The sequence below is a fragment of the Amphiura filiformis genome, unplaced genomic scaffold, assembly GCF_039555335.1.
Source record: "Amphiura filiformis unplaced genomic scaffold, Afil_fr2py scaffold_26, whole genome shotgun sequence".
NCBI classification, from domain to species: domain Eukaryota; kingdom Metazoa; phylum Echinodermata; class Ophiuroidea; order Amphilepidida; family Amphiuridae; genus Amphiura; species Amphiura filiformis.
In genome coordinates this window covers 248,376-276,090 of record NW_027305490.1, presented here as the reverse complement: position 1 = coordinate 276,090, position 27,715 = coordinate 248,376, and the positions used below count along the sequence as shown (strand labels likewise).

The 27,715-nt window shown below is 35.4% G+C and overlaps 2 protein-coding genes across 2 annotated transcripts; both read left to right on the top strand.

The window, feature by feature from the left end:
- The first annotated feature begins 7,453 nt into the window (after positions 1-7,453).
- Positions 7,454-14,988, top strand: LOC140143737 (CD5 antigen-like). Its single transcript, XM_072165548.1, has 8 exons — positions 7,454-7,668; positions 11,429-11,662; positions 11,908-11,994; positions 12,168-12,407; positions 13,316-13,402; positions 13,764-14,027; positions 14,269-14,355; positions 14,692-14,988. Exons 1-8 carry the CDS (start codon positions 7,608-7,610, stop codon positions 14,964-14,966), a joined length of 1,335 nt encoding a protein of 444 aa, XP_072021649.1. The 5' UTR covers positions 7,454-7,607; the 3' UTR covers positions 14,967-14,988.
- Positions 14,989-15,443: 455 nt separating this feature from the next.
- Positions 15,444-27,426, top strand: LOC140143715 (uncharacterized). The gene is made up of 9 exons (XM_072165527.1): positions 15,444-15,525; positions 15,656-15,856; positions 16,439-16,522; positions 16,717-16,956; positions 18,430-18,522; positions 21,042-21,095; positions 21,293-21,331; positions 26,346-26,421; positions 26,835-27,426. The coding sequence occupies exons 1-9, from the start codon at positions 15,501-15,503 to the stop codon at positions 27,424-27,426; spliced, it is 1,404 nt and encodes a 467-aa protein (XP_072021628.1). The 5' UTR covers positions 15,444-15,500.
- Positions 27,427-27,715: the final 289 nt, after the last annotated feature.

Sequence of the window (27,715 nt, the reverse complement as noted above, 5' to 3'; positions counted from 1 at the left end):
GTGGATCAGACTTGCCGCCTTTATTGCCAGTTCGTTTATTTACAGGTTTATTATTTTGAGCAAAAATCGTGTTTTTCTTGATTATGTTTCAAGTATGTTGTTTTTATTCGGAAAAAAGTGACAGGGATGTTAGATTTGTAATCCATAATTACAGAAATTCATTCAAAATATCGATTTCTACCCTATACTTACAGATTTTCTTAAACTTCAAAATATTGGAAATCATGCATTTACGTCTAAACCGCTAATTAGCGGTAATAATTGATATGCGCACTTGGCACATGCTTTACATTATAAAATGAATCCGCATCTATTTGTGTGCCTGGGGCTGCCTGAAATTGCTGTTGACCAGAATGTTCCAGAGTCGGGTATTATCTTTACATTTTGCGTAAAATAAATTGTATATCATTTCATTTTCTGTTTTAAAACTGCTATCTGAAAGTCTAGCATATATATACATTTAATCGGTAGGTTTTCACATAATTACATACTTTTAATAAAATTGTATAAATTAATCTGATAGCATTCTGACCATTACGTAGGGATTTTATAAAATATGTTTGTGTTCATAAAACTAGTCATGCACTGCGGTAATATAACACAGCCCATTGTCAGGACTTAGTACACGACCTCGTACTGCTATTGATTTTTAAGCGGGAACTTTGATTTTAGACATGGTACACGTTGACCATGCGATGACTGAATTGTTCCACTTTCAACTGTACTGCTTTTGTTCAGTATCGCGGCAAGTATGATACTCACTTTGATGTAGTATTTGACCAGCTTCCATGTGTATTACTTCCATGCTCAAACTGAACAAAATTGACGTATACAATTACAATATAATACCATGACAATAATGTGTATGACGAGATCTAACTTACTAGCTGAATAAACCTCAAACCATGCATAACATACGTGATTGTACGTCAAATTGTCATATAACGTATGAGCGTGATGTATAGTGTACGAGTCTTCCTCAACATCTTCCAGCCGGGATGATTAGATCATATACAGTCATCTACGTGTTTATACTCTAAATTGTACGTCAAAGGGTGACAAAGGGTGTACAGATTACCGATTTAGCAAGGGGACACAAAAGGTGCTTAAAAACACATTTTAAATTGGTTTTTTGTCCATTTGCGAGCGAATGAGTAAGTTAGAGTTGAGGAGGTCGGGCGGAGACATCTAGCCTATTTAGTTTGAGAGGGTCATTATACCGAAAAGGGCTAAAGTTATAGTTTCCTCAATTTACGTTATAATTAGAGTTAAAATTAGAGTCAGAGTTCATTGGCGGCACTACGGGGGGGGGGATACTTATCTTGACTCCCAAATAAATAAATCCATGACCCCCTTCCTCCGAAGAAAATGACAGCCCCCTAAGTTCCCTACGTGCAAACATTATCAAATAACATCATCGGCAGCTACCCAGTTCTGACCTTAATGCCAGTAAGAATCACATTTCGTCATCAATATGGCCAATTGCCACGCCCATTTAGCACGGAAATAATGAAATATAACTTTTTAAATCAGCTATATCTAGCTTTTCCGTCATAATTTTTTTTCCGTGATGGAAAATCCAAATAAAGAGTTTATGTTTCGGATCAAATTATTTTGCCCTTTGCAATCAATGCCACTATTTTGCAAAACCAATTGTCCTTGTAACCTGTCATTTTTCGCCTATACTTTTGCGTGTGGAAATTGTGCACATCCGGGTACCTTACATCGTTGAACACGGTATGGCGACTTGTAGATGTCACGTGCGCATTTATAAAAGCGCATTTATATATATACCCGAAGTCCACTGTTTACAAGATAGAACCAACCAGCCTGATTATCTTGTGCTTAATTCACTCAATTTCATTTCATTATGTTTACTAGAGATCACAAGAAAACTGCAGCTGAAAATACATTCAAGTTTCTCTATTTCTCTAAAGCATCAGTTGCATTAGCACGACTGCAAGCGAAAGTCATTTTGAAGGCTTCTCTATACCGTTTGCTTGTTAAGCCATACACTACGGGATTAATGGTGGAATTGAAACACAGTAACCAAACTGAAAGTGTCCGCAAAAGATAACTTGAAAACCTCAAATTAAAAGTCAGAAAAAGCTGCTGCAGATCAATTATCCGATACGGTGTTAAACAAACGAAGAATATAACTCCATTGATGATGAGCATTTTGGTAACCGAATTGGAAGTACTGTTTTGCTCATTTCTGCTATCAGAAGACACGCCATTACCACCAGCACTAGGAGCTATTCTATGTTTCAATCGCATAATGATTTTTGTATACATATAAATGTTCATTATTAACGGAATTACAAAGATTACAACTTTGAGAGCAGGCACACAAGTTGTGAAAAGTACCGACAAAGAGCCACAGCTTCTGACAACTCGTGGTAAATGGGCAAATTGCGGTTGGTTTGGCCAATCAAAGCATAACATATCCAACGAACTGAACATTGGAGTTGAAAAAGCCGCTAAAATTCCAGAAAATGTCCATGAGAAAATTGTTACGTATTTTGTACGATGCATACTGCTCATCAAGCGGTGCTTCACAGGGTAGCATATTGCTAGGAATCTCTCAATGCTTACAACTGTTACCAAAATTATGGAAGCAAAATTTGTGATATGTTGTAGAAAAGTAGGTATGATGCACCCGAACGGTGATATGTAAGGTACCGATCCTTTAACAACTGATGCGCCGAAGAAAACTAGTATCTCAACAATGTAGAAGAACAGAAACCCCAAATCAGCGAGTGCTAAGTTTGCGAGATAAAAGTTTATGACATTCCGCATTGAGGCTACGCGCCAAACGACATAAAGGAATGAACAATTTGTTGCAAATCCAAAGACCAAAACAGCAGGATAACATAGGAAAATAAAAAGACGCTCATTAGACGAATATAACAGTGAGTTTGCGTCACTTTCCGATAATTCCAGACCTGTGGTTTTCCCGGTACAATAGGAAGCTACTGTATTTACTGAAGTAATGTTTTCCATCTTATTTACGAAGACAAACCTTCATCAGAAATCTGTCTTGTGCTTTATCTTCGTGGAACAATATACAGAAATGAACATTTGTCAAATCATGTATGACTTTTGCTAAATGTGATGCATTGAGTTGAAAACATTCTATTCTAATTATTGTCAAGCTTCAATAACAACAGACGTAGCAAATCTGAATTACTAAATTTTAGATTTCGTCCACCCATGCACACAATCCAATTTCCACAATTACAATAATTGGGTTATTTTAAAAACGCCGGAAACATCTTCCAATTTAATAAAATTCATAATTTGGTCCTGTTTACATTCAAAATAGAAATACTTAATATAGATGCACCTGTATTCTAGAAATAGGAAGGTAATGTGGAAGTTAGTATTACGTACACCATTGTCACTGCTCGAAATAATATCCTGTTTGCATTCATTAACTTAATTACATGATATTTACTCAGTAAAATATTCGATAGGTTAACAACTAAAATTAGGTGTGTTCTGTTTTTATAAGGCATACGGTTAATGGTTCCATTGTTATCAGGCAAGTCAAGTTATGAAATGACCCACCATAATTGCATCAGCCTCCATTCTGATGCACTGTAATTCTGATGCATCCATCTTCCAAAAGCTCACACAAAAACATAAATTAAATATGGCCGCTTAGGAAATGTATTCTTCTCATTATATTATAACATCCTCGACGTACATTTCTTATATTAAAGGTTATTACGTAATCCTAGCTAATGACAATTTTCAGTAAAAGCTTATTCCAAAAATGTCAGTTGATTCCGATTTTGTGTTTGCGAGTTTTGCACGATTTGTGTATTGCACTGCTCCATAGGCCACTGTGTTGAATTACGTTCTACTATTTCCTGAGCAAAACATGTTCAGTGATGTTTATTTTTAAAAAATCATTAGGCCAGCGGCCCATGGAGAAAAAACAAAAATTATACAGTGTTGTCCTTGGATGACTTTATACAAAATGCAGTATACAAGAATTTGGCTAAATTAACTGAGATTTTTACATTTGTGAAAAGCGAGTATTTATTTCGGTTTGGACTTTGCCAGAAGTGTGATGGCAAGAAGGTTTCACTTTGAGCCTAGGTTATAAGCAGGACAAACAAGACAGAATGAAATGATCGTTTAAATCACACATCTGTCAAAGTCCGTTTATTTGGTCTTTACATCTTACATCGCCTGTGTTTGAAAACAGTTACATGCTTGATGTATTCTCTAATATCAAATCCAGTTTTAATTTTTAAGTCTGTTATAGCTCTCCAGTCTGACCATAAACATCTTTACATTTCTGTTCAAAAATACTCAAAAATTTAAAATGATTTACAACACCTTGATTCAAGCAAACGTATCCAAAACCGTTATAATCAAGAATTTTTCGAATTTTTGAGACCCAATTACAATCAATACCGTTTCCATCCATTTGTTTCAGAAAAAGATAACATTTCAGTGGGCTACCACAATTTATCACGTCTAATAAGATCAAATGCCTTACGAAAAACGACAAAAACACAATTTGCCACCTTCCTTCCTCAAGTATTTATAATAATTGTGTAAAGTGTGAATATATGGTCAGTTGTGATGTAAACTTTTTGAAATCCAGCTTGCATTTCTGTGATAACATTGAACTCATGTGTCCAATTCATAAGACGAGTATTAAAACACATGTGAAAAGTTTACTGAATATTGGAAGGAGAGATATTGCACGGTAGTTATTTGGATCTCTCAAAGAACCTTTTTGTCAGTGAATTGAAACTATAATGCCCCTTTTTCAGTCATCAGGAACGTTTATCATTGTAAAGATAGCATTGAAAATCTTAGTAGACTAATTAAATTTGAATATATCTTTGCTTAACGAATTAATCTGCAAGATATTTTTGTACATAAATATTATGCAGCCAGAGTTTTTCAGTGGTATAAAAACTTCTTTTGAGAAAAGTGTGGGTTGAGTCTGCGGATCACAAAATGTCCCTTTAAGTCCAAAGGTCTAATTGTGGCACCATGATGATAGGGGTCTACAATTGAAAAAAAAAAATGATGTTACACAATGTATGTAACATCAGAAAATAGGTTGATGTCAACAGAGCTCAATGGTCGTTATATTACAATTACAATAAACATTTAACCTTCTTCCCACGAAGAGGGGTGGGGTGTTATACATATTCTCTAAAGTTGGTCACCCGGCATTTAAAACATTAAAAAAACCCGCGTCGTCGCTTGTTTTCCACTTTTGAGAAAAAAGTACAAAATATGATTCAAGCATGCATTTAAACATATTTATTCACCAATCTTCACCAATCAGGGTGATGGCATGTGTTTACGCCAAGCTAATTGTAGATCCATCCTTTGCGCTCTTCACCGATACAAGTTTTATCACAGCAGCTTAATCTTAATCCACGGTGAAATTATTGTTAGAGATGCCGTCATTTGACGACGATAGAGTAGCTGAAAAGGAAATTTCCTTTCATATTTAGGAAATAATCTGTTCAAAATTGTATGTTCCTAGTATCATTAGCCGTTGTTCCTATACTTTTGCACATGAACAGAATTGTTAAGTTTTTAGTTCGCGTGCACAGTATGACATCATACCGATATGTTGGGGGAAAGGTTTGCTTATTTTGGTATCACTGGATAGAGAATACTCATAGGTATTTGGTACAAAACAGTATATGACGTGTATGACATTGGTACAAAACAGTATATGACGTCTATAATAGAAAATCAGGGTTGCAAAAACCACTTCTTACAAAATATAGCTCTATAGGACAGGGAGGAAACATCATAATATGCTCCCCGGAATTTTGAGTTGAGGTGGTGGGTCTTTGGGAACTGTGAACAGGTAAAAGGGGTGCTGCGAAAGAACCCAAAATGTGAAGAATGAGCAATTTAGAGCTGAAATTATCAAAATCAAGGGTGCATGTAATATTCAAGGGTCTTTTGGAGCTGCGCTGTCTAAAAACGAGGGTCCTTCCGTGTAATCATACCCGTATGGTTGAGTCCCCGGGTAGGACGAGGGTTATTGTGCGAACATAATAGTATATGCAGCGAAATTACAGCGCCTTGAGTCCTCTAAGATCTGGAGAAAGGCGCTTTATAAATCCAAATTTTTTTTATTTATTTATGCGAATGTCGTTATACAGGGTGTCCCAGAATGATTTGTACCGTGTTTGCAAAAATAACTAAAAATAGAAGACGGGCAGTGTATCTATTTTTGATACCAGCATTATAATGTTGGACATGTCTCCTACTTATTCTGTTAATTTCCGCACGCTACCTTTATTTGTTTTGGCGTGCCATGCAATAATGTAAAATCGATGAAAAACGACTCGCATACCTTTGAAAAATGGCACGATACGATTAAATGAAGAACGTGGGATGTTTGGCACAGCATTTCGACGACGACAACTACTGTTGGGGTCACGCCTTAAAGCTTGCCGGACAGCTGCAATGTTCGCTCTAGTTCTTACAGTCTTACGAGCACCTGAAGCTTCACTCTGCCGATTCCTGACAATTCCGTGCTCGTCAAACTTCTTTACCTTATACACTATCGTCTAATGAATCTTCTTTGCGTCTCAACATAGCTGCCGGTTTGCCAGTAAGTTTTTGAAAGAAATCCACGCTACTGTTCAGTAAATTGAGGAGCCGTCTTTTCTGTACCACAACCAGTTTGATCTCTGCAAGCATTTCAAATGACATGGACCTCACACCACATTAACTATATTTAAAACTACCGCCAAAGAGAGAATGGGATTAGGCCACAAATCCTTAATTCCATATGATGATTGCTTCGTAACGTCATAAATAATAGATAGATATCGGCTATTTAGTGGAAATATGAACAGGGCACAACTAAAATACCTGCATAACTTTTTCCAAATAACTTTGTGCTGAACGGTTAGTAATGTTACAGATTTTCAAAATAGGTTGCGTTGTCAAAACTTAGAATTCACCATTTTACGCAATCTTCTATAACTTCTACTAGAAACGTCCAATTTTTAAAATCTAAAAAATCTGAGAAAGCTAAATATATGTAGAACTAAAAATGCAAGACAATATGACCATTCAACATGCCCTTCATACCTAAAAAATTTCATCTTTCCCGGTACAGATCATTCTGGGACACCCTGTATGTAATTTTTAGTTTAAGATGATTTTAATCCAGAATACCAGTCAAATACGGATAAAATAATTGCATTTGACACTAACTGCGTTGTCATTTTTATCAATATCTATATTCAATGTCTGTTTAACAGTTATCGGCTTTCCCAAAACAAATGAACCGAATCGTTCACCATGGCATTGCCTCTTTTGTATTTACTAAAATCAACTCTACTTAGTCATACGAGGAAGTGAACTGTATACTTTTATTATTTTTATTGTTGCATGTCACACAGAAATTAAACGTAGCATTTTACCATGTTTACCACAAGTATCATACATGTACTGTGTGATACATTGTATGCTCAATCATATTTCTATCAATAATATTAAGATGTTCTGCTTGTGCAGCTTCTGCTGGTACAGCAGAAAATGAAACCTAACCTATTTTCAATATTTTGGAACAATTCGAAAATAAATTGGTTCTAACAATGCTGAACGCTGTTTTCATTGTAACATGTGTATTGCCGCCGTTAATTCTCTCTCGAGAACGTGAGTATTATTTTTTTATTATGTGTATAATAGGAGCACGAATATTGAATATTATTAGGTTCACTTCAAGTTCTGTAGTGACGTCAATGCTAGCGTACCGACAAACTGCAACTGTACGCATGCGTGTATGCTCTGCGCAATTAAAATTACGCGCGCTATTCATAATTACGACCACCGAAATACGCACCTACGTATACACAACTTGAGGCAAACCAATGTATGATTGATTGCAGTTTTAATTTGCCAATTACCTATTAAATCATGGTCACACCTTACCCACCCACACACCCTGTGCTCGAAATAAGGCCCACCAATATGCTACATGCGAGCTCGCAGGGCCCGTTAAGTTTCGTCACCAATTCGCCATAGAAGTGACGTAATAATCGGATTAACTAACGTAGCAATAGATGAATACAATTTTTGAATAGATCGCCCTGCACTACAAGCATATTGTACTCTAACAGGTGCGAGTGATCAACATGCATATTCTATAGAATTACGATACAGGTCTTTATCCATGATCTTTGACATCCGATGGTTCAATGAATAGGTACCGAGTGAACATTGTAGTGCAGGCCGATATATTCAAAATTGTATTCATCTATTGCTGTGGTAGTTAATCCGATTAATTACGTCACTTCTACGGCGAATATCAGCAATATGGACTCATTCCCTCATTTCAAATTATAAGTTTTGGTTTCTCTTTTGTTCAGAAACCAAAATTCAAGGGATTAAAAAGTGGAGATGAACTGGTCTGCAATCATAACACTATTGTGCTGACATAGAGTACATAAACATAAGAAGTCTGTCGTAGGTGGCATACTTTTATGTCACCGTATAATTACAGCCCGAGTTCAACGGCCCAGCGAACTAGAAATCATGCGCGTATATTGAGGGGGGGGGGGGGCTTTGTTTGTTTTTTATGAAACATAAACGATGCATGATGATGGTTTCAGTTTCAGTTTCAGTTTCAGTTTATTTATTTACCATATCAACGCAATGAAAATATATATAATACATAATGGTAGGATGACCAAAAAAAGAGCAAAGCTCGAGAAGACTTTGGCCACCCTGAAAGGTAATAACAAAATACAAAACAGTGCAAAGACAAAGACACCATTTATGTGTAGACAAAGACATTACCTACAAGTGGGACAGACATTCGCTACATGTTGGCAACAAAGGCAGATCCATGAGTAAACCACACTCCCAGACAGTTGGTTAGGTCCATAAGGATGAACGAAACAAGCGTGCAAAATGGAAAAGCAAAAGGAGCATAACAAGAGAGCAAATGACACGAAAAGGACAGAAATGTCTGGAAGTGCGAACTACAAATAGATAACACTATTAAATAACATGAATAATATTCAGAGCATAAAATAATCACCACTTAATGATAATTAGATAGTAAATTCACTTTATACATTAGTTTAAATTTTTTAACTGATAAGGAATTACGAGTACATGTCTCAATAGCATTCCATAGAATGGGACCCTGTCTTCTGATCGTATTTCTGGCAAGATCAGAGACAAAATTATGAGGGCGAAACAATTCAGAAGACCTGGTACCATAATTATGAATTCTATTGACAGTAACAAAATAATCAGACAAATTTACAGGCAGTAAATAATTCGTAAATTTATACATAAACACAGCTTTAGATAATTTATGAATATCATATACAGTAAGAGTATTAAGTCTGGCAAATAAAGGTGTCGAATGTTCAAGAAAATGAGAATTCGTACAGAGACGCATAATACGCTTTTGTTTGCGATGAACTAAATCTAAATTGCAATTATTACGGTCGGCCCAAATTAAACTACAATACTAAGGTATTATATAATGAAAACAAAATGTTCACGTGTAAAACGTGCTTTAGTCTGAAGAGTATGCCAGAATACTTTGATGGAGATGATTTGATTATGAATTAGTTTATTGTCCCCGGAAAGCACAGCCCATATCTGTTAACTAGGCTCCCCTCTCCCCACCTATATAACCTACTCCCCCGCCTGCCCCACATTCGATATCTACTCTCCTTTACACACTAAATTTCACTCCACTCTCGAGCTCTCCTCTCCACTTCCTTCCCTTCCCACTTCCCGCTCTCTCCCTGTGTGTCTCTTTCTGTCTCCCCTTACATCCCCACATACCCCACCCACTTTCCCCCTCCCTCTTCTCATTTCGAGTAATAAATAAAAGTCAATTTAAACCAGCCTAGATATTGGAAGTCATATAGCTTTCTATTATATCGATCCTACGCATGCGATATGCATATAAATGAGAAGTGTATAATAGTGTATAATCACTCAAGAGTCTTTTCTCAGGGTATTCTTTTGTTATATCGGTGGAAATATTTCGATGGTCTATATTTTTTCACAGTGAAATAAGCCTAGGTTATTTCCAAAACCAAATCACGCTTTCAAATGTAGATTGACTCGTTCGACTTCCCTGTTCGTGAATAATGCCCTGTGAAATTTAAAAACTTCTTTTGTATAATTTGATCAAGGTAACTTCAAACCTGATTTCCAATTATATAACAAAACTGAATTGAAAATCGAAACAGCTTGCTACAAATTTTAAGTTTTTAACAAAGGGTATAGACAAAGATATCGATAATGACGTCACTTAAGAGCTTATGCAGGATAATAGGAAACCACGTAACAAAAACCAAATCCAAAACTAAAACTCAATATTTGAAATGACCGATTTTTGTCTTCATTATCCATCCATGTTACTACCTATTGTTCATTTGTGAGTCTGAAGTCTTACTAAAAGTCGCCAATGTCACTGAGGACTCGTAGATCTTAAACTCAAGGGTCCGAATGGTCTTTAAAGATTTGTTTTGGAAAATAACTCATGTCTGTTATTATCCTCTGCACGTTTTGGAATGTTTTGGAAAGATTATGTTTATTGCTTGAAGATGGTCGTGAGTTTGACTTTACTACCTTTACTACATTTTTGGGTATTTTAATGCCCGAATCAAACATGACAGAATACCTTATACTTGGCACAGTAAACAGCTGTCATAAACTTTTTGAGAATTGACCATTTTCATCCTTGAAATATAAAAATGTCACTGTAGTACCTCATTTTCAATCCATTCCACGGATTCAAATATCAGTCAATAATCTCTATCTGGAAAATAAGCGCTGAGCATAAATCGCACAATTTTCGTATTAAAATGGGCAAAATCTGGAAAATTTCGAATTCTTTTGACACAGATATCAACATGATCAAGTCGTAGCTTACAATGGTTTCCATACGTTCATACACATTGTACTGTATTAGTGTAAGATATTTCAGTTCATATGCACTACAATCGTACAAATCATTTTAAAATTGTCATAATTATTTGGCTGAGTAATTAGTACTTGTTATGCTGATTAATCTAGACTACGGAGGCATTTTAACAGTACATGTACCACCATTTAGTGGACAAATTTAGAATGAGAATAAAGGTATTGTTTTTAGCCGCTGACGTGCATCTACCGTCTGATATAACACGGGCGACGTCATTATTTTTGGCGTGAAACAAACGAGGCGAATCGCCCGTGTTATATGAGACGAAAGATGTATGACAGCGTCTAAAAATAATACCTTTATTTTCTCACTATTCATGCTATTAAGTTATGTTTGGTTTGGGCATGACCCCCGCCCCAATGAAAGGTTTCTGACGGTACAGTTCTTCCAAACGGAAGAAAATTTAACCTGATGGAAATTATTTATATTTTATTCTTTTATGCCTCCCCGTCACGACAGTTGGGGAACTTGTGGGAATTCGTCTGCACTCAAATGGTAAACTGGAGGTACTGATACATGGTCATAGTGACTATATCCCAGTGTGCTATGATCATTCAGGAGATGGAGTTATAACCTGGAACAATCAAGCAGCATGGGTAGCATGTCGTCATCTTGGGTTTTATGGGGGAAGAAAGACCGTCTACGAGGTTGTGTCAGATGGACCAAAACTGTATAATGTTTCCTGTGGAGACGGTAAGTACGTAAATTCTCAATCCATTTAAATATGCTGTCAACTCCATTCAGTGGCGTAGATTTCTTTTTGAGATTGGGGGTAAAGAGTGTTGGAAAACAATTCTTTAAGTATAGTGAGTCCAGCCTCTTTTGGCGACAGAATATGTTTATGATACACATGCGCACAAAAATTGTTGCCATGTTGAAGCTAGACTGATGAAAAATGGTGCATAAGTGGAATAATAAATAGTATCAATTGCTTACAGGTCTGTTTAACGATTTGGAAAGATGTTATTATAAACAGACAGATACAGCTTGTCTCCAGGACATGGAAGCAGGAGTTGAATGTTTTGGTAAGTTCCTAGTAATAAATTTTAGTAGTAAAGGAATGACCACTACATTAGGAATGACCACTCCTATTTAGTGAAAGCTATGAGCAGATTACACCAAAACGGGAACATGCTATAAGTTGAAGTAATCAAAATAAGTATTTGAATCTACTTTTACTGGTGTTGACGTTTTCCAGAACAAGAATCTGAATTTCGCGTCAAGCATGACAATCCGATGAATGGTAGGCTTGAGATGTCTTACAATGGTCAATGGATACCTGTATGTTATGACGGTGGTGATGACGATCATCCATGGAGTGACCAGGAAGCATGGGTTACATGTCGGCAGATAGGATACCATGGGGGAAGAAGAATCGCCTATGAAGGACTATCAGCTACGAGTGATTTGAACGTAAATGATGTTCGTTGTGGACAGGGTAATTATAAATTATATTTATGCCTATACATACACACACGAATATTTGACATGACATGGTAGGTATTACCATAAATCGGTTTTTAGTCTTTTCGTTTCATAATTTTCTGTATCAATTTCCATATGCTGTGGAAGAAAAACAAACTCTTTTCAGATAAACCTACTCGTATATATCATTTGAAAACATCATTAAGGGTTGGGGTATGAACGTTTGGACAGTATTTATTGTGGGACATTAGAGCACATCAGACATATCGAATTGCATTCTGAATACGAAGAATGTCCTTCTGATATCAAATAATTTAGATTTTTGAAATTCGCAATGTAATACACATTTTATTGCAAATCATTAACAATTAAAATTGTTTATATTTAACAGTACTCGAAGTAAACTTTATAAATCTGATGATTTATACTTGAAGTGTATGCAGATGGGATGAAAAGCCGACGATCAATTGAAAATGTTGACCTTTCTTATTGAAGATATGGATTATTTTCCAAAACACCCCAAAAAATAGGTCTTTTTGGGAAAAAATCTATATCTTCAATATGAAAGGTCAAAATTGTCAATTGATCGTCGGCTTTTCCTCCCAGCTATACATACACTTTAAGAATATATCATAAGGTTTATAAAATTTACTTCGAGGACTGTTATTATATCAAACATTTGAAAAATATCCAATTTTAATAATTTGTCGTAAAATTTGTATTATATTGTGAATTCCAACAAAATTATTTGATATCAGAAAGACATTCTGCGTATTCAGAATGCAATTCGATATGTCTGATGTGCTCTCATGTCCCACAAAAAATACTGTCGAAACGCTTAAAACGCTCATTCCAGATACCTTAAGATGATGAGTGAAGAGATATGTGTTATTATTACGATGACTATATAATCTGTTACAGGATTTTATACTGATTTAAAAGAATGTTCTTTTGAGCTTGAAGACACACCATGCCAAAACAATCAACAGGCTGGCGTAGAATGTTTCGGTAAGATTATAATTAACAATTTAGTTATTTTGCCTTTGCAAGAAGTTTATTTAATGTTAGGTCTGGGTCGATTCGACTTCAGTGTCCATCTCTAATATCCACATTGCTCTAATTTAACCATGTAAAAACATTTAAGAAAAATTGTTAATGCAAAACCCAGATTAAAATCGCAACTCACATTTTCGTGCTTAAAAACTAAATTTAGAAGTAGACTTAGAAGTAAAAAAAATACTTAATTAATTTAATTGCATTTGTAAAAGGAATAAAATATGAAACGGTATAAGGTGTCATTATACATTATGATGTGCATAATAATAGTGAGTACGCCTTTTAAGGCTTTACACTTATTGGCTTTTAATAGATTTGCTAGACATTCGTTTGGTACACGAGGACACGTTTACAGCAACACCCGATCTATCTGAAGGTAGACTGGAGATGTCCTACCAAGGAGAATGGATTGCAGTTTGTAATTATGGAGGAATGCCTGGTCAGGATAACTCATGGAGTTACCAAGCAGCGTGGGTAGCTTGTCGACAGCTTGGGTATTATGGAGGGAGGAGAAAGGTCTACGAAGGAGTCTCAGTTAGAAGTGAATTTACAGTTAACGATGTTCGATGTATAAATGGTAACTGAACTAATAATACCTGAATATATTTTGACAATATGCAGTGTGTACGCCATGTTTCCCTTTCCTTTGTTGTAGGTAATTTTTCTCTCGAATTCAAGCCAAAGAAATATTTGTCCTAAGCAAGACCAACAAACATTTAATGGAAATGGAACGTTGCAGTTATTTATGTAAAGTTTTTGGTATAAAACTGTTTAGTTTTAAGATATAAACCTTTTACAAACTTGATTCTTCTGTACAGGTTTGTTTTATCATTTACAAGAGTGTGTATTTGAACTGGAAAATACAATTTGCCATAAAGACAGACAAGCTGGGGCTGAGTGCTTCGGTGAGATACTGTATTTATTTGTTACTGCTGTTATTGTTGTTGTTCAGGTTACATTTACTCCCTATTATCGTCTAAAAACCATCTATTTTTTCGTTTGTCCATTACAAACGGTTGCTTAACATGAAATTATTGATGAATTTGAAAAGCAAATCATGAGCAATCATCAATAATAACCTATTTTATATCTCTATGTCATGTTTGCCGCAAACACTGATATGACAATACAATATTATCGTAATAAATGGCATAGAGCATAACTTATGTAATGTTGGCCTTCATGTTTGAGACATCTGCCATTAACCATGATTTTGTATAACGCCTTTTATTTGTTTTCAGAAACAATTTTAGATATTAAGCTCGTACAAGAGGAATATGATATTGACCCTTTGCCTGATGAAGGTAGATTGGAAATGTTGTACAAAGGCCAGTGGTTACCTCTATGTTTTGACGGTGTAATGTCAAATGATATTGAGTGGAATAATCAAGCGGCTTGGGTAGCATGCCGGCAACTAGGGTATTATGGAGGAAGAAGCAAAATCTACGATGGCCTTTCAGTCAATATTAGTCTCAAAGTTATGGACGTCCGCTGTGATGATGGTACAGTATTTTAACAAATGCGACACTCCTTTAACTCAATTATCGTTACTTAATTATCATTAATCCCATTTGCTTGCCTTGTAAAGGTAATGACTAAGTATCATTTGTGCTATTAAATCCGTTTGGCTCTAGAGACGCTATTATCATGATTATTCTTCACCCATATCTGACTGATTAGATGAACTTTTATTTCTGTTTTCATCGTGCATTATTAGTTTGGACAATGTGTGTAATGATTTGTATTCATTTTTATTAATGCAAATATCTTTCCAAAATTCTTTACTATTCGGCTATCTCCCAAAAACAATTGCTTGATTTCAAAAGGATAGGCTAAGAATATTACTTCATAAAGATGCGATCTTTTGTAAATTTGTCATTAACCTTTGCATGACTTACGCCGCCGTTGCTTCTATATTTCGTACCATGTGGCACATAATTATATGTTTCCTTATTCAAATTCAGTACTAACATTAATTTCCTATACAGGTTTGTTCAATAATTTACAAGAATGCTTTTTCGAAGTGGAAGAAACTGACTGCTACGAAGAAATGCAAGCTGGTGTCGAATGTTTCAGTAAGTAGTTAGAATATTTTGTTAGCAATAAATGTAAAATATTATTCGCAAGTGATCATTCATTTAGATGATCCATAATGTCCAGAATACTTATTATTACTCTTTTGTTTTCTTATTTATCCTACGTAAGACATTCCACCAGACATACGCATTGCGGATAACGACGGACTTGAATTGTTATATCAGAACCAGTGGATTGCAGTTTGTTCGTGGAACAGCCAAGCAGCATGGGTAGCATGTCGTCAATTAGGATATTATGGAGGACGTAATGCTGTACGCGTACTGTCTGATAGTTCAGATTCGACAGTAAACAATGTTCGATGTGGAGATGGTGAGAAAATAATCACTATACTATGAGCATTAAACCTGTTCATATTCATAGGGAACATAGAGAACATAAATGTAAAAAATTTCATTTAAAAAAATGATTGTCATGATTTAGACTTCTCCGTAGTCCACTTGCCCATTTTGCATCTCTGGCTATTTACATTTAAGCATAAAATGTGTATAAGATTTGTATTCATTTGTGTGCAATTGGTAAATTTCATATCTAATCTTTTCTGTCACCGTACTCCCTCTGTTTGTTAGCTTCTTTTTACTCGGGCTTTCGCGATCAATAAACTGGTAGATTCCAAAATCAGAATTGTTCAGTGTTTAAGTAAGCCATTAGAATTATGCAAGATATGTTGCATTCAATAACATAGGCCTACGTATATTTTACTATCACTAATTATATAAACTCTTTATGGCCATTTTACTATTGAAAACGTTCATTTTGATAAACATCAGTATAATTTCTAGTTCAACGGAATGCGTTCATCATGATTAATAATAACATATTTCTATTTATCAAAATTCGACTATGGCATAGTCTAATCGTGATTATGATCTTTACAATTGGACGAAATTGCAGGTTTATTTTATAACATTCAAGAGTGTTTCTTCGAACTTCAAGACACAAACTGTGACGGAAAATATGCAGGAATTGAATGTTTCGGTAAGTGCTTTTAAGAACTGTTTAAAAAATACATGTTTTATTCAAAACTACATTAGTAAATTAGACCAATATCATGGCCTGCCTTGCAAATTGTACTTTGCTATAGGTTTATGACCCATTGTCCCATCACTTTCTTCAAATATTCAATTTTGAACAATAAGCATTTTCATTATCTCAACATTTTATACTTGAAGACTCTCTTCTAGAGATTCGCCTTGCAGATAATGCGACGACAATAGGTAGATTGGAAATATCTTATGATGGGAGTGATTGGGTCGCAGTCTGTTTTGATGGGGGCGATTACGATGATACCTGGAATGATCATGCAGCTTCTGTGGCATGCCGTCAGCTTGGGTTTTATGGTGGAAAGGCAACTGTTCATCCTACTACTGCTGAATGGAAAAGACATGTAAAAGATGTCCGATGTGGTCATGGTAATCATTATTATTATTTCTCTGTTTTCAATCTTCTGCGGTATCGAGAACCGTATAACTTGTTCCTCGTCTTTGGGCGCTTAAGTCCGAATCGAAGTTTTTTGTTATCTAAAACAGATAATTTATCTATATTTCAGTGATCCTATATTTTGTAAACGTTTGTGAGAGGTAGCCACCATTTTAAACAAACCTTTTTGAGGTTTCTTATGCATCACTGAATTCTTTTTGTTGACCACAGTAAATGTATCATTATGTAATCTTAATCAAAAGGCCGCGAAAATTCGTCGCGTTGTCGTTCCTGCTCCTGAAAAGAACGTTATATTTCTATATATTACTACAATAAGAGCGACATAAATATAATAAAGATGAAAAAGGTGATATTATGACTGCAATAACTTTATCCTTGTGTTGTGTCCCATTTAATAACATTATTGGGATTCTGTGTCTCGTGGTTCATTGTACGAAACCCCATCAGAGGCTCCGGGAGATTTTGAATTTTGGGGAGCCATCAATCTGAGACGCGCGCGGAACGCTTGAAATGTTGATGCGGGAAGGGATGCCCCCCCCTTGAAATGATGAATTTTACCTTAAAATTTCCCCTTAAATTATTGGGGGGCTAGGGTACTTGGGTCCTCATCTAATTTATTGGGGGTCAGGCCCACGATTCCAGAGCCACTGACCATGAAAGCGCGAGTATTTATTATTTCATTGCCTCAAAGATGATCATCACCGGATATGTTGCTTGTGTCATATTGTTTCAGAATAATATATTGCACCAACATTATAAGATTGAATTGGCTAATTACTCCATATTCCAGAAAAATATAGCACTAATTTTTGGAATTAAAAAATATTATCGTGTTTTGCTAAATGAAACATAGCTAAATCCTAATTCTTTAGATAGCTCTAACTGGCAATAAAAGTCCAATTTTAATATTTGGACAATTTGAGGGGAAAATGGGCCAAAACAATTTACAATTGTAGTAAAAAAATCCAAGACTTGGCACAATTCTAAGCATTCGAAATCTTGATTACATCTAAGAGTGAGCTAAACATTTTAAGATTTTATGTTAATTTTATTTTGATAATTGGTTATGGAAAATATTAGAAAATGTGTTTTCCAAAAGTCAGAATGCATAACTTGAAATAAGTCTTTGTACAAGTCTTTGGGCTTGATTGTCACAGCATACGAAAAACACGCATGTTTTGACCCTTATTTCCAAAAATTGACCAAATGTTAAAATTTAACTTTCATTGCCAGTTAGCACTAAATAAAGGATTAGGATTTAGCTGCATTTCATTTGACAAAACAGGATATTATTTTTTAAATTAAAAAAAAATATTGTTGTATTTTTTGGAATAGGGAGTAGAGGAAGGAACCAAATTCAATATCTGTTTGCAAAGACCTGTTTAAAAAAAAATAAATAAACAAGTGCATTTTTCATTGGTTTTGTTATCACATTAACTGTGCAGACTTCTACATGTATGACCATCTGCAAAATTGTTCCTTCGAAGTGAAAACAACAGATTGTGGAAATGGTGAACAAGCAGGTGTAGAGTGTTATGGTAAGATTAAGTCAATAAAATACAAGTGTCTGCAAAATTGAAATGATGATCATAGAAACAAATTGTGAAAAGAAATACAAGCGTAACATAACAGCAACACAAACAATAACAACAAATTTGGCAATTAATTTTACAAATTCAAAAATGTACATAAAACACCTTCTGTAACTTGCAATGACTTAGGTGCACAAACTTATATGAAAAAGCATATGGTAGCCATCTGGTACCTTTTGTATGACAACAATAAGAAGCAAGTCCTGACCGATTCATGAAAAAAATACAGTACTATTTCTTTGGGATTAAAATATATCTATATTTTCCCGTCAAATACAACATAGTTGAATCATATTCCTTTAGTTGGACCTAACTGGCAATATCAGTGTTTAAGGATTGTTTTGTATGAAGTGACAATCATACAAAGTCTATAGTATCAGTCGATGTAAACACATTATAGTTTATAACTATTTATTGAAATATCTTAGCCTATAATCAAGATTCCGAATATTTAAACTTGTGCCAAGTCTATAATGACTGTGATTATATGAACACATGCAAATATTTTCAGGTTTATGCCCCCTTTGCCAAAAAAGTTTCCAAATATCTTTTCCAAAAATGGCTTTTTATTGCTAGCCAACTAAAGGATTAGGAATGGGGTGTGTTTCATTTGGTAAAACAGGATATTTATTTAATGTTTTTGGAATCTGGAGTAAGCACATTTCGGATATGCTAATGGTTGTTCGTCAATGGTATAATATCTTAGAACATTTAAGATACCGAATAGAGATCACTGCTTTTTATTTGCACTTGCATAAAACAGAGTATTAATTAACATTGCAAAAAAATATAGGACGGGGCTGATAGTTTAGTTGGAAGAAGGGCCTATCGTGTATCCTCGGAATTTTTTGTCAAAACCCACGCCAAAGCATTCCTCGGGTCATAGCGAACCAGAAAATGTATGTAAACTGTCTGCGGTATACCATTCCTGAGTTATAAGCAACAATGTCACAATAGAGGGGGCATCTAGTAAAAGTCAACATAGGGCTGGTACCTAATTCTGAGATGGAGTTTGTGTACATTAAAGATTAGCTAAGATTATAGCCTTCTTCTATTGGTATGAATTTTTTTTTTACTTCTCGTGGTGGAAACGTTTTTGATGTCTGCTAATTCGATTTGCAAGGAAAAGAAAGTATGTTTTGCCGTTTCAACGAACGAAAACGATTGAGTTATGTTTGAATTAATTATGACTTAAAAAGTTATCATAGGTTAGGCCTACACATATAAACATAAACTTGTTCAGCAATCAGCATATCAAAAAAATGACATGGTCAAAGCGGGGGAATGATCACGAGGTTATATCAGTGGACTACTGAGCATAGCATGATGTTTGGTTGCCTGTGAGTGCATAATTGATAATTATGTTGATAACAGATCTAATAATGTTGTAGAATCAAAATCTTCATTATATGGACCACATTGAAGTCAAAGTAATTATCTATCCTATCCTGTATCGTTTTATGGATAAAATTGACTCAAAATGTTATTGATGATATTATTGCTATCTTTAACATCAGTTTTGTCTTTTCAACGGGAAAATCCGATTGAAAATAAAGTATGTAGGGGCTAGCTATAATATTGAACAATATATCCCATATTTTGACATGCACTTATAGAAAATAAATAAATTATTGTCTTACTTTATAAATTATAAATACTGTAAAATGACACATAACTAAAGTGAGGCCAATTTCTATCTTTTTTATTTGATTCATAAAATTACATTCAACAAAATGATTGAAGACTGAGAAAACACACAATGCAGACTATTACAGAATGGAGTAGGTAAGATGCCATGTCCATAGCTTTGCAGGAGTTTCGGACTAACAATCAACACATTCAAAAAATACAGTTTAAAAGTGAAGATTGTAGTGAATGATCAGTCCTTTATCATGTGCTTGCCACTATCTACTTTATAGTAAACTATACATTGCGAAATAATATAAAATTATTTTAAAATAAAATGTGCATGTAAGTTGAGTTAACATAGCGAATGAACTAACAACTGCAGTGTATTTCTTGATTTTAATAATAAGCATGGGTAAAAAGCAGTAAAGACAAAAATACAGAACAATTTGGAGTAATGAATTAAAGAGTTGACAGGAGTTATAGGAGTTAATGTTTTTGCTGTTTCAGTGTGCATGTTCTCACCATTGATGGTTTGGTGAACTGTCATGTAACATGGATGTAAGCGTGATCCTAAAAATGCCTTTCACGGTGACCCAAACTATTTACAAGACCTCTTCTGCATTGAGGCTGGCCTTCCCTTTTAAAGGGAATTTTTATCTACGCATTTGTTTCTGATCTTCAGACGTCGATTAGAAGTGTTAAGGTTTTTCACCACGTCTGACAGTGTAAGATTGGTGTGGATGTGGCAATGGTGCTAATATAGCTTTTTGAAATAAAGGGGAAATTATTACTAGGTTTGCTGCGTTTACAATGTTTACTGAACTGATTTATTTCAGATACAACTACTACACCAGCCACATCATCCGATAAGCCTCAAAACGCATCAACAGGTTAGTTTATATTCATCGTAATTGGTGTTAGGATAAAGGGCATTGCCATGACTGCCAAAAATAATAATAGCTAAAAAGAAAGCATGGGAAACTAATGTTTAGAGTTAGCAGAATTATAAAAAAAAGAGTACTAATCAGTGTTTAGTCTCACCTACTCTGATAAAGTTTTTACATTTGTACATGTTTTATTGTTGCAGGGAATCCGATTCAAGGCGCTAACCAAGACGGTCAAAACGGTAAAAGAATAATATATCTTGCATACTGATAATTAGAGAAATCTTTTAGGTTGTTTGTTTTTTCTGAAAATAAAGGGCGCAATGAAAACATTCTTGGTAATACACCTGGTTCCCGCATTTTATGTTACTTTATCCAACTCAAACACGTCATTGTCATTACATTAACTTTAGTATGCTGGTCATTCTGTCTTCTACAGAGCGGAGTACAGCATCCCATTTTAACAATACTGTTTATTCGGCGGCAGAGAATACGGAAGAATACACTTGCTTGATTCCATATTGTCACGGATGATTGTTTGTTCTTCTATGTTGTGTCTCCCTTGCACAATCGTTAATCATTTTTTCAGTGTTTCAAAGAGTAATCGTTTGAGCTGTGCTTTGTTACGTCTGTTGAATTTATTTTTGACCGATCTTTTTCTGATAATATAATATCTTACCAAAATACCGTAACTGTTAATGTTTGTAACTGCTGTAGCAATAGGCTAAGGATAATTCTAACATTGATTACAAAAGTGAATCCGTATTGACGTACATGTATACGTTAGATCAATGAAATAGTCAATATCCCAATTGATGCATTAAAAAATCTAAATAAAACGTATTATATTGGGTGCACAGTGCACACCATATATTTACGTACTGTTTCCGTAATGTTAAGAACAGCGTACAAAAATCTTTTAAAAACTATATGGACTGCTTACTTTCGCTAAACATTAATCAGTGGACTTCGGTTGTATATATAAATGCGCATATATAAATGCGCACGTGACATCTACAAGTCGCCATACCGTATTAAACGATATAAGGTACCCGGATGTACATAAACTCCCCGTGCAAAAGTATAGGGGAAAATGACAGGTCGCAAGGAAAATTGCTATTGCAAAATAGTGGCATTGATTGCAAAGGGTAAAATAACTTGACCCGAAAGATAAACTCTTTATTAACGTTTTCCATTACGGAAAAAAAAATTAACTACGGAAAAGCTAGATATAGCTGATTTACAAACTTATATTTCATAATTTCCGTGCTAAATGGGCGTGCCAATTGGCCATATCTATGACGTAGTGTTGGTTTCATACTATCATGCTGCTTGCCGTCGAGCGGCGTGACACACGCGCATTGTAGACAAACAGACACAATCAAGACTTGTGAATGGCTGGTAAGTCATGCCTCTTGTCGCACTACGGCATGAAAGTATGAAAGGGGACATGATTGGCTTTAAGGTCAGAACTGTGCAGGCGGCGGATGACATGATCGAGCCGGCAACTTGTGAAACCGCCCGGCCGTATGGCATTTTCCAATATAGTCGGTTAATTTACTAGTCAACATTTGCATAGGAACCGCATAGTCGGAGGCAAGGTTCATTATTGATTGGAGATTATATACGTATTTATTAGTAATAGACAAGTAATATATATATCGTGTGTTTGCGATTTATTCCGTAATCAATAAGTATGATGAACAAACGCATTTCTGGCAGAAGCACTCACAGCGTAGTGGTATCCGATCTCGACTGTTAATCAAAAGGTTGTGGGTTCGAACCCTGGTAGAATTTTAATTGTGATAAATTTGTTTTTCTTTTGTTAAGGGATCTAAAATGAGCGTTTATTGCGTTTCGACAGTATTTTTGTGGGACATGAGAGCACCTCAGACCTATCGAATTGCATTCTGAATACGAAGCATGTCTTTCTGATATCAAATAATTTTCATTTTTGAAAATCACAATATAATACAAATTTTATGACAAATTATAAAAATTTGATATTTTTCAAATTTTGATATATAACAGTACTCGAAGTAAATTATATAAATCTAATGACATATTCTTAAAGTGTATGTAGCAGGGAGGAAAAGCCGACGGTCAATTGAAAATTTTGACCTTTCATATTGAAGATATGGATTTTTTCCCAAAAAGACCTAATTTTTTTGGTGTTTTGGGAAAAAAATTCATATCTTCAATACGAAAGGTCAAAATTTTCAATTGATCGTCGGCTTTTCATCCCACCTACATACACTTTAAGTATAAATCATCAGATTTATAAAGTTTACTTCAAGTACTGTTAAATATCAAAAATATCAATTTTAATGATTTGCCATAAAATGTGTATTAAATTGCGAATTTCAAAAAATCAAAATTATTTGATATCAGAATGACATTCTTCGTATTCAGAATGCAATTCGATATGTCTGATGTGCTCTAATGTCCCACAATAAATACTGTCCAAACGTTCATACCCCAGCCCTTAAGAGGTAATAATTATGGCAATAAATCCGCCGTATAAAACTGAACACAGCGCAATCCGGCCTCATATAGGCCTATATCATGTAAATGTATTATGTGATGCAAATGTTGACTAGGAAAAAAATATCGCCGCCCGGCCGTATGGCATTTTCCAATATAGTCGGTTATAATTTTGTGGGGTTCATTATCGAACCCTAACGGTTTTAGCTTGTATTTATATTATTTATCAACATAGGCTGTGAGATAATAAATATCATGCATAAAGTGAATAATTAGAATGTTTTTTTTTTTTTTCCATTTTTATTCACCTGTACTTGGGCCTGGTGGAAGGGAAAAAAGAACATACAGACATGGTCCACCAGACCCCATCTTAATTACGGTAACCAAGATATATGCAAAGACACAATCAGATTATGACAATGAGATTTAAATACTACTGCCCCACCACGACAACAGGACCCAACCAATACCTCTGTTAAAAAAATAATAAAAAAGAGCAAATGCTACGCTACCAAGAATGATGGAAAAGGCAAGCAGAAAAAAGAAGTGGTAGCCCAGCAAAAAAGCATGAAAACACAAAGGCAACTGTTGGGTCCCCCTGCCATGGGTGGGCAGAATCAGCACCATACAACATGCATAATAAGATCAAACAAATAATGTTGGTTACGAGTGCATTAATAAACTAGACCAGGGATTTTCTAGACAAAAACACAAATCCCACCCAAACACCCCCTCAACAATCAACGCACCCACCCATCCCCCAAACACACAAACATGCAGGACAAGTGACAAAACAAAACACTGAAAACTTTCCCATCTCACAGTGCAAATAACATGGTCCACCATGGCAAGAAAAAAAAGAAAAGAAAAAAGGGGTAAAAATATATATAAACACACCACGATAAAAGAAAATTGCAACCCAATAAAAACCAAGATCAAAGGAAAATTTCTTAAAATGGTTACCCAGTTTTCCCTTGCTTTCTGCAATTTTATATTCTGTGCCAAATTTAACTTTCACCATGTTCTTGTAAGCTTGAAAACTAGGTTTGACATCTTGAAATTTGCATCTATGAATATAATATTTCAAACATAAAACAAGAAAGTTGATGGCATTGTTGTGCCAGATTCTTCAACATCCAAACCAAACATTTTCTGAAAATTTGAGAATCCAAAACACTCACCGGTTTTACTTTCAATCAAGGCACTCAAGCTATCCCACAAACAAGTAATTTTTTCACATTCACAAAACAAATGTACCAGGGTCTCATCATCATTTTTTTACAAAAACAACAAAATGGAGAATCAGTTCTACCAATCTTATGAAGAAATTTATTGGTACAAACAGCTCTATGAAAAACTTTAAAGTAAAATGCTCTCATCTGAGGAATAATTAGAATGTTTAAAGAGAAAGTTAAAGGTTTAACCATTGTACAGAGTTAAAATCCTGGTGGGAGTTAGTGGAACTTCTAAAGCAGATGAAATTCCTTGATGACCACAGTTTGATAGGCCTATACCTAATGGTCACTTTATTATCCTGCTTTCCAGCTAAATAATTATTAACCCATTGGAATGTGGTTTGTCCAAGGAAATAACATGTCGAATTATTATTAATTAGTTCTCTACCTTGGCCAAACCATCCCTTTCCAAGATTCAGATCATCTCTAGGGACCCCACCCACTCTGTAGGTGATCTAGATCCTTCTAGTCCTGAAATTGGTCGTTATGTTATTATATCTAAGCCTACTTGGAAGCTGATGATTGGTTAAGAATAGTTTGGTACAATCACACTAGGAAGCTTCCAATTGGACAACAATTATTATACTATGTGAATTCTTAATTCCATTTTAGTATGTATATGGAAAGAATTATGTGATTTAATTTAGTTAGACTCGTGATACTGAAGAGAAGAAGTAATAGTCAAGCTCCGCTTCTAGATAGCGATATATCCAGTAGATGTAGAAATACAAAACGTGTGAAGTTTGGATGTGTTAAATGAGTAACTAACCACGCTACCCTACCAACCAACTTCCCAACATAGGCCTATTTGTTTGTGATATTTCAAGCGTTTTAAAATGTCAAAATAATCCCATTCAATTACACGGTTGACGATGAAAATTTACTGAATTTAGAGAATGCAATGCGGCCACCACCTGGAACGGTGGTCGCAATTTCAGTGATTGACAGTGAGGTAACATGAACATGGCACTGGCCATCTGGTCACGTGCGCATTTATATATGCGCATTTATATATACAACCGAAGTCCACTGTTAATAAACAAACTCTTTGCTTTTCAATATTTTCCCGAAATAACCTGACACAAAACTATAGAACACAAAATAGTATAGGTGATTATTCTCTATCATCTTACCAAGTGTAAAGTTAATCCTCTGAGTTAATCGGTTTTACTGCACAGAGTGGAATAACGATTTTGCTTCCGTCCGACCAGCCAGCGAACCGGACAGACAGCCAACCATCTGCACAAAAAAGGGCTCCACACAACACAATTTGTTTTGGGATCATCACTTCCCACCCTTCTTCCCAAACGACGTTTCATTAACAGCTGCACCAGGGCTATCAGCTTAAAATGGAAGTATTACATTATCAAGTTGAAAATTGTCGCTTTCTTTTTGCTGTTGGGGCTTGATGCTAGTCAAAAAGTATTTAGTAAACACAAACGATTTGAGGACCAACTTTGAGCATAAGAGACTTGTTCGTAAGCAAAATAAAATCTTGTTCATTCTCATATTGTGTTCTTTGCTTTTGATCAAACAGCTGCTATTGGAGGAGGCGTGGCCGGTGGCATCATACTATTTATCCTGGTTATAGTAGTAATACTCATTTGCTACAAGTAAGAAATATTACTATGTATATATTTAATAAAATACCGTAAATACACAGATATTAATACAGTGAAAGAAGGCTTTGGGAAATGCTGCTCAAAAATATACTTTCATCAAGAATTGTGAAGTACTCGGGGAAATGCAACGGAGAGGACAAAGTACTCTGCGGACCGACGGATGATGGTGGGGTAAAGGAGGGAAAGTATGGGTAAAAAACCCCCCATTTTGACAAACACTCTAGCGGAAATAATTTATTCGCTCCCTGGGAACAACCGACGGAGCCGCCTACACGTCTGGCAAAAATAAATTGGTCGATTTTACTCCCAAATTAATCTAAAGAGATATAGGGTTACAGTTAGGGTGAGTGCCTTCGTATTGTTTTATTAAAGTGACATGCCTGTTTCTGTCATCTTCCGTTAAGGTACAAAAACAGAGAACTGTTAAGACGTACATCGCAAAATGTTAGGACCATAAGTAATCCAGACCTTCTCAACGACGCCTTACATACCAATCCCGCATACGGAGAAACAGATGCACAAGATACAAACACCTATCAAGAAGAGCGAGGTCAGACATCAAGCGAGTATACATACATTGATGCCAATCTCCAGAATGCGCGAACAAACCAGAATCATAATGACAATGAATATGCATATGCCCAGACACCTGGCAATATGAATTCACGGTCACTGTCTGACAATCCTTACGCTTATGCAGAGACACCGGGTGGCATGCGGCCATCGCTACCAGTGCACAGTGCCACAAATTCTCCCGAAGCTCACCATTCCAATGATAATCTTTACGCTTATGCAGAAACGCCTGGCGGACGTCATCCACAAGTATCCGCTGATCCAAAGCCTTCAACTAACCCGGCTGATGAAGGCTGGAATGAGAACACGATTTATATTACTTCATGTTCGAATGGTGAGACTAAAGATGCAATAGCCTCTAGAACGGATGGTGACCATAATGTGCAGGAAGGCTGGGCTGCAAATTCTTTTTATGGAGATTGAGACACTGCAGCTGCTTTATGTAAACTGATATTTCATCAGATTTCCAAACTATGTGTTTGTGTAAACTTATCCTTCCATGATATTGGTTACCTTATTTTTACTGAACCATGAAATGGTCTCAGCCTATATTGATCTACGTTTACTTCCTTACTTACCTCCTTACTACCTTTAAATACCCAGCAACCTTTTGGTCTGAAATGGACATATCTCCAAATGCCAAGAAGGTATGACCCCCAAGAGGTGTCACATGAAAGAGAAAAACGTAAGGAATATAATAAAAATATTTCTC

Coding starts and splice junctions, on each gene's coding strand:
- LOC140143737 (XM_072165548.1), top strand. CDS start 7,608: ATGCTGAACGCTGTTTTCATTGTAACATGTGTATTGCCGCCGTTAATT. Junction 11,663..11,907: donor TAATGTTTCCTGTGGAGACG/GTAAGTACGTAA, acceptor AATTGCTTACAG/GTCTGTTTAACGATTTGGAA. Junction 11,995..12,167: donor AGCAGGAGTTGAATGTTTTG/GTAAGTTCCTAG, acceptor GACGTTTTCCAG/AACAAGAATCTGAATTTCGC.
- LOC140143715 (XM_072165527.1), top strand. CDS start 15,501: ATGCAAGCTGGTGTCGAATGTTTCA. Junction 16,523..16,716: donor TGCAGGAATTGAATGTTTCG/GTAAGTGCTTTT, acceptor TTATACTTGAAG/ACTCTCTTCTAGAGATTCGC. Junction 21,332..26,345: donor TAACCAAGACGGTCAAAACG/GTAAAAGAATAA, acceptor TTGATCAAACAG/CTGCTATTGGAGGAGGCGTG.